At 33.4% G+C, this 8,453-nt stretch overlaps 1 protein-coding gene across 3 annotated transcripts in view; it reads left to right on the top strand.

The window, feature by feature from the left end:
* LOC119644672 (carboxypeptidase D) overlaps positions 1 to 8,453 on the top strand; it is a 42,719-nt gene that overhangs the window by 10,619 nt on the left and 23,647 nt on the right. Inside the window, exons 1-2 of one of the 3 annotated variants that reach the window (XM_038044341.1) lie at positions 6,990 to 7,363; positions 7,428 to 8,237. The exons of 1 other annotated variant lie outside the window; for it this stretch is intronic. In XM_038044341.1, coding sequence (XP_037900269.1) covers positions 7,740 to 8,237 — 498 coding nt within the window. In that variant the 5' untranslated portion in view covers positions 6,990 to 7,363; positions 7,428 to 7,739. Of the gene's footprint in view, positions 1 to 6,989; positions 8,238 to 8,453 lie in introns of those variants that run through there. One more of the 3 variants, XM_038044340.1, reaches the window with a different exon arrangement.

Below are 8,453 nucleotides of genomic sequence, written 5' to 3'. Positions count from 1 at the left end.
CAATTTTAGCCGCCTGGCTTGCATTTTCGCCTTTGTCAAAGAAAAACTGTAAAATGTACCGAATTTTCTCTTTGTTCACTTCCATTTTTAACACGCTGTAACTCACAACTGAATGCACCAAACAAAAAACAGCAAAAGAATTTTTTTTACTGCGAAATGTCACCTTTCCAACGAGCATAAATCTGAAATTGTTTGATCGATACTTTACGAGAAATCTATCAGTGCAGCCATCTAACGAAAAAATAATGGATTTCTTTTTCCCCAAACTAATATTAATAAAATAAATTCGATGCTGTGCCTAGAAAAATTGGTCTTTGGTCTATTTTCGGATTGTTTTGCTTGATCAGCGTTTGATAAAATTGCGGAGCTGTAGAGTATTCTTTGACGTTATACACTGTGCTAACATAGTTCAAGTTTATTGGCTTTAATAAAAACTTAGTAAACATTGGCATATGGTACATTTTTTGCCTTTTTGAAGGCGAAATATGTTGAGCGTTTTGTATAAGTTGTGGGTTTTGTGAAATTTGAACATTTAACGAAATATTCGAATAACGAAAATACTATGCAAGACAAGTCATTAATTAGGTTTCACTGCTGTATTGGTCCGGTCTTGTGCACTTAACACGTCAACGCATTTCCTTTCTTTTCCATTTACAAAATACGTTAAACCATTTGGGATTGCAACTGTTAATACTAATTTTTGATTAATTGTTTTATTATTATTATTATTATTATTATTAATTTCGCCAGAGAAATAAATTCTAAGACTAAACTCTTAAAAGCACTAGCATGTACGGCTATCGGCTTTTATTAAAAACTCTGCCGCACTTGAGATTCGAACCCACGACCATTGACTTGCTAGTCGAGATTCCTCACCTTCGGCTACTCAGGCGGATGATTAATTATTTTAAAATAAATAGTGCTGAAATATATAATCTCGGCCGTAAGACATTATTTGATATTATCACAAATGAATCAAATGGTTTTGCGTTGATGATGTCCTATTTACCGCGAAGAGAAAGAACATCGACTTCTATTATTAACTCTTCAAACGTAGACAGGCTGGTTTTAACGAAGTGAGCAAGGATTTGACAAGTTTAATTGCTAAGTTTAGTAGTATGTATCGCGAATTGTTTATTTCTTGTGGATATTTAAACTCTTCAAATTGGCAACCTGGCCAATCCTTCCCAACTTCCAGATGCACCAATGGGTCAATTAGGACCTAATTTGTTGAATATGTCAACTCGTGCGTTCTCGACGTTTTGTTAGTGGATTCATTTGATGCAGTCTACTCAAGGCTCGTGGGTTGCTATACCGAACATCATTGTTAGTTAGGATCTGGGAACCGTTTAAATGGGCGTTGGTTGCAACGTATTGACGCATAGTTCTTTGGTAAACAGTGAAAGTTTTGCTCTCCGACGGACCGCGGCTGCTAAACTGCGTATCTGTACGGTGAATAAAGGTGTAAGAGCCTGGTGTTTTGGTAAGAGCTGATCGCGTTAAGAGCGAAAAAGGCTACAGGGTGGCTCCTAACCCTATTGAATCTTCATCCGCTTTGAAAAGTGGTCGATTTTTGCTACTCTTTTGAGTTCTGCAATAAATGTTGGTCTTGAAACGTTAGCGGCGGGGAGTTAAACTAAACTGATAGATCGATGTACGGCAGAAGAGTGCTATGGGCCAGGTCAGTGCTATGTCTGGAGTGGCTAGTAATGGTGGCTCTGGCTCCGTCAGTGTTACTAAGAGGTGGCTAGCTCATTCAAGATGGATGTTTCAGCAAGTTACTATTGTTTAAGGCATGATATTTCTAATTCCTTACGAAGCAACAATGATTTTTATAATACATAGACGTCATGGATGGCGAATCGTGCATGCTGATGATATGGACTCGCAGTATCTTTCGAAGACTTCTACGTCCAGCTCGCATTACAAACACACAAACCCACCTATATATATACATACATATACAGCTATACATAACTAATTTTAAAAGTTGCCTTGAAAAAAAATTTCCCTTTGCCTGTTATTTTATTTTAAATTCTTTAGAGAAGTTTCTTTAATTTTGCTAGCAAAACGTTCGAACACATTCCTTCTTTGCTCATTCAATATAATCCTTAAGAGTCTTTTATATCCTAGTGATTTGCTAAAAATAATTCTTCATTATCTGATTACGGTGAACAGGATTTAAATAAAGGAAATGTCGGAAATGAATGTGGAATGAGGGAGAGACAAAGTAGACGACTTTGTTTAAAGTAAGTCATAAGAGTGCAAGCATATATGTATAAGAAATTCGCTCCTCCCAGCAGCATCATGATGACAATAATGACGTCATAAACATAAAATCGATAGCTAACACTACCTAAGCAACAGAAACTCTCGTAACGAAAGTTCTAAGTAATTTTTTTTTTTTTTTTTTATATATATACATATATATATATATATATACACATACGTGGTAGGTTATAAAAATTTTGCTTAAACTCGTTACAAATACTTCTATCACATATGTGAATCTTTGTTCATTTCACAGTTTGTTACCAAATAAATTTAAAGGTTAATGACAGCTTATAATTCAGTTTGCTGGCTGCAAATTAAATGATTTTTTTAACTATATATTCCACGAAATTTCCAGCTGATTTATTAAGATACAGATTGTAATAATTCATTTTGAAATATTCCTAAGAACGATAAAGGTACGATGTTGATCTTCCATACTCCCTAACAAACTTGAAATGATTATGTCGTTATGATGGCGGATCGAATAAGCGAGTTGACTCAAATTCTTAATGGGGAAATATTCAAATTTTGTAATCACAATTTGACCGGAAATTTTTGGCCCAACGAACGCGTATACGCTTTCTGAATAAAGCAGTGCTTGCATATGACTAATGAATATAATGCTTGAACTGTGATTACAATGAAAACAGTTATGCACGCATCCTTCATAAATATTTTATTTATATTTATATATATATATATGTATAATGAACGGTCAACTTCGAAAGGCATCACATAACCAAATTAATTAGGACACATCATTAATAATAGACTATATCCTCTCTGGATGGATATTTCACTTGCCAAATCGATTAACTCCACAACTAAAAGAAGAAGTTAAGAAAAATGATAAAAAATTATTATAAATAAATTATTTATTATTCAGTGGCCAAAACGATTTTGTTCAATAATATTTGTTCGCTAATACTTATTATTAGAGAAATTTGTTTTGAATATGTACAGTTAGGAGCTAATGATATGCTTTGATATTAAAATTTAATAAAATTCCAAAAATGAAGTTAATCGATTTGGCAAGTGAAGCATGCAAATGATAATTCAATTCTTCACCGATTGGATTGTTGTTCATACATTCATAACTCGAGTATCATGCTTAACTTTTAAAGTTTCTTGATTACAACAAGATTACACTCGGTCTCTGATGGTGGTGCAACGCATCATTAAAAACATTTTAAAAACCCGATTAACAAGTGTACTTAGTAGGTAAGAGGCTTAAAAGTTTTGTAGCGATAGCTTTCCGTTCCCCTCTCTTATTTTTTTATTTTTTTATTTTTTTATTTTTTTTTGTTAGCTAATAATGTTAATTGTAAGTGAATTCACTTGTTCAAAATGCTCCTGTGAGCACACAAATCAAGTAAAAGGATCTTCGCGTGCATTGTTTGGCCCGGCTTTGAACGAATTCACAGTGCACCACGAACACCAGCTATTAACAACTTTGGCGCGGTTTTTCCGCTTTTGGCTCGCCTTAGGCATGCCTATCATTCGCTCGAATGATCTTTTGTTTTCGTATCGTATACGTATATTCAAGTTCCATGTTCGGTAATGATGCTTTCTTCTCATGATGCCCGAATAATCTAAAAACATTACTTCATAGACATATTAAAAATGTGGAATACTTTACAACATAGGGTGGGTGTGGTTGATTTTTATCGCGTTTTAGTAGAATATATGAGTAAAAAAACCTCGAAAGTAGAGATATTCTTAGTTTATGTTGTACTGTAAGCGTGTCTCTCGAAGATCGATTTCATACCACTTCAATACCAATCTGCTTGTAAGAACCGTTAACGCTTGTGTGTTTGCAGCCAAGGGAACGTTTACAACAGACACCACCCAGATGGACATGTTAAGTTTGCACAGATTCATGTAACATCCAGAAGGGCTTAAAATATTCTTAATCTTTCGATCGATTCCAAATTAATAATTTGCGAAATTCTCTTTAAAGCTCGTATGTCGGTATGTCTGTCTGTCTATCTGGTGTCTGTGCATGCACTTTTGGTCGTAGCTAGAAGCTTAATAAAGCTATGGGAAAAATATTGCCTATTCAATCAATATCATAGTCATATTACAGCATGCGTGAGAGGTGAAAACAAACATATATAGGAATTCAATCGAGAGTATTTACGTTTCGTTATACGTGTTATATAAGCGATAAGACTTTGTCAGATCTGTGAAAATCTTGTCCTTATAGTGAAGATATGTCTTATCAAAATCAAATTATTTGCTTCGCTTCGTAATCTAATCAACACAAAAAAAAACCTGTTGAATCAATTTGTTAAGGTTGGAAACTGGATGGTTTTGGGAATCGTATGAATTGACAGCGAAATATTTAATGGAACAAATTTTCGATCTACGAATTGGTAGTGAAAACAAACGGAATCAAATCCATTTGAATGAAATTTACTTCATGTATGAAAAATGGACATAGTCGGAGACGAAGATGAACCTGTATAAACCGAGTCGGGCTCCGTACGCCGCTCCAACTTGGCGAAACGATTAGTTTTACACTCTAATCGAAAATTGACCAATAGGGAATATGTCGTTTTCTTGGTCTTCACGACCACCACACATATCGTTTATTATTCGGTAAAAATTGAGAGAGCTCGGCTAAAATATGTCCATACGTCCATTGTTTACAAGTTTTGACTTGTCTTGTCAAATTGTTAAGTTCCTCGATCTGTGCAGGATTTTTTTTATGATGTAAAGCGAAAAAAAAGATGATGAAAGATGAAAATTAGTTGATTTAGTTTTTCGCCTAGAAATCCTAAATGTTCTACAATGATAGCATAGTATAATGATGTCAAAAGAAGAAGAGGCCACAAGGCTATCGCTTAAAATGGCTTGATTTAATGGCTTCATTTAAAATGTAAGCGGCGAAATGTGTTTGAATTTTAATCGAAATGTGCCGGGAATTGTGGTTTCACATACTCCATGATAAGATGATATGTTAAACCGCGGCAAGGCGGCTATAGCGTTTTCTAATTGGCTACGGTTTATTAATTTTTTGTTTTTTGTTTTTTTAATTAACATTTTTAATTTGTTTTCAAAGCTGTGTTCTGTTAACTTAATTAATTTTTTAGTTCGACCGTGGGCGGTTCACTTTTCATTTAACCGATTTAAAATATAATATTTTCGTAACCAAAAATGAAAATCAATTTTAACTATATTTTAACTTAACTAAGTGAAACAACAACAAATAGAAAGACAGCTGCACTTGCTCAATAACGAATTGTTAATGACTTACTTACAAATGTATTACATACATATATTTGCCCATAAATTTAATTTATTACCTATTTAGACCTGTAATACTTACTTCGGACCCATCCCCATTAAAACGTGTCAGTATTCTTTTCCCTTCTGCCAACCAATTCCGCTAATATGTATCGATCAAATGAAATTGAGCTGAAGAGAGAGAGAGAGAGAGTAATACCTAAACAGAGTAATTAAGACGTCCATCCTTTCAGTCTATTGGCTTAAATTTAGTGTAATATCTTTCATTACTTTTGCACTGAAAGAAAGAAATCAAGCAAGCATGGCTTTCTCTATCCATTATTTTCAAGCAGAACGATGATGATGATGAAAGAAGAAGACTTTGAAGGAACTTTTCAAATGAGCAAAGCTTAAGGGATTAAAAAGAGTCATTATTCTTCTAACAACTTCAATGAAGTAAAGAAATTAATATTAAATTGTTCGAATATAGATGCCAAATATGCAAGTGACATTGTCTACACATTGAATATGTCTTATGGGAAAAATTGCCTTAAATGTATTCTCCAGACATGTTTTCATTTAACTGTGAAACGAACGAATTGATAGAAATTATTTTCATCAAATTATTATGATATTCTGGACTGTGTATAACAGCATTTCTTTACTCTCAGTTTTTCGGCAGGGGAATCAAGCGTTTTTAACCGATATGTTAAATAACAATGATTTACTTTTCAATTAATTATTCTATCAACGACACTGGCTACTGGCTACTGACTATTCCAACTACCAACCCTCGTAGCTAACTAACTAAACAGTTACCCTTAAAGGTGTCGTCTTATTGAATATGCTTAGAGAGTAAGCAATAGGCACGCACGATGAGAAGGAAACAGAGTGAGAGAAAGAGGAAGCAGTAGAAAGAGAATAAAGCAGAATAAATAGTGAAAAACATTTACTCACTCTCTCTCTCATTTTCTCTCTCTCTCTCTCCCTCTCCCTCTCTCCCTCTTTATCTCTCTCTCTCTCTCTCTCTCTATACCTCTTTCTTTCTCTCTCTGCCGTTTCAAACAGCATCTGGTCTAATGCATGCGATATGAGCGGAATGCTCTTAACGATAATATATCACATCGGTAGTATATAAGGAGAAAATTATTCAGTTATTATTTAAACCTGTACTGAACTGATTCGCACACAGTAAACGGAGTAATAACGCCAACCGTGCGCCGTTTAAACTGAAAAGCACAAACTTTTGATTAATCAATACTTGGAAAAATAAATAAATTAAACAAAACAATCGCAACAACAACAAGCTCCGCTAACTTGCAAAGCCAACAATATTTAGTGGGGAATTAACGAGCGGCGATTTATTACAAATTTACAATTATATATATATATATATATATATATATATATATACATTTATGTAAAATAAAAAATGTATATTTTTTTTCATTTTTGAAACAAAAAAATCTTTCAAAAAATTATATGAAATAAAAAAAAAAAAAATAAGAAAAGAAGAGTAACAACAGCGCAACAATAACAACAACGACGTTGGTTAACCTAAAGTGAATATTGTATTTGGAAAAATTTTTAAAGAGGTCACCAAATTAACAGCCCTTTAACCGGTACAAGTGCTAATTGGAGCTTTTAGTTAAGAGAGGCACAGGCACGTCAAGAAGGAAATTTCACGCAAACGCTAATTGGAGATGACAGTCAAAAAAAAAGTTAAACACAACAATAAGGAACAAATTTAATTAATAATAATAATAATAATAATAATAATCAACACTGTAAGAAGCTAAAGAAGACAAAACACCAAATTTTGATTTGCTCGTCGTTTGTAAGCTATCGTTTATTCGTTCAGGTATACCAAAGATTGCACTGGAATTTTCAATGAATGAATAGACGCAATAAGAATTGTATTTCAGGAGTAACACCTACGCAAACGTTTTATTTATAATTATCAACCTGTACGTCAGAGAGAAGTAGAGAATTAAGAAATTTTTCCCCCCGCGTTGTAAATAAATTTCGCATAGAGTTGTGGAAAAAGTTCATCAAGCATACCATCTACGTCACGGCACCAAAAAAGTTCTTAAGTAATAAGAACATATCGATTAAAACTTTAATAATAGATGATAATTGCATATAGCAGAGAAGCAGACAAACGAAAGAAATAGAAAAAAAATTAAAAAATAAAAAATTAAAAACAAACTAATATAAATAACATAGAGCTTTAATCAATGGCGTTCACACCTATCGCCTGCATAATGCGTCCATCGTTCTTACCACTTCTATATATATATATCGTTTTAAACGTTACGTTAACTTCAAGATGCCAAGCTGCCACGGTACCGCATTTTCACGATAAAGAAGATGAAAGTTTTGTGGCAAATCCTTTTTATCATTCTAATCCCGATCTTGAGGATATGTTCTCTCGTTTCTTAAAAAATTATCCGGAACATGCCCAAGTTTATACAATCGGTCATTCAACGGAAGGTCGACCTTTACTTGTTTTGAAAATTTGCCAGCATTCGCGTTACACTAATCTCTTAACACCGTCCGTTAAGCTCGTTGCGAATATGCATGGCGACGAAGTAGTCGGTCGCCAAATGCTAATATATTTCGCGCAATATCTATTAATGAATTATCAAACGAATTTGGAAATATCGGAACTAATCAATAGTACAGACATTTATATTATGCCTTCGATGAATCCGGATGGCTTTCAAGTTGCTCAGGTAATATTGTATGAAGAGAAAATTTAATTAATTGAAAATTAAATTTTCAAATTTTATTAAATACATACATTTATATAATTTAATGCAGAAATTCTTAGAATAGATTTGAACAATGAAATTTTGCAGATCAACTATACTGATCTACAAATTAAATATTTTCTAATCGTGTCCGAACACAACGATCCGCATTTGATTGTGTAATATAAATGCACTTAA

This window comes from Glossina fuscipes, unplaced genomic scaffold (assembly GCF_014805625.2).
Source record: "Glossina fuscipes isolate IAEA_lab_2018 unplaced genomic scaffold, Yale_Gfus_2 0, whole genome shotgun sequence".
NCBI classification, from domain to species: domain Eukaryota; kingdom Metazoa; phylum Arthropoda; class Insecta; order Diptera; family Glossinidae; genus Glossina; species Glossina fuscipes.
Note: the sequence above shows the minus strand (reverse complement) of the source record. Positions and strands in the feature narration are given on the sequence as shown.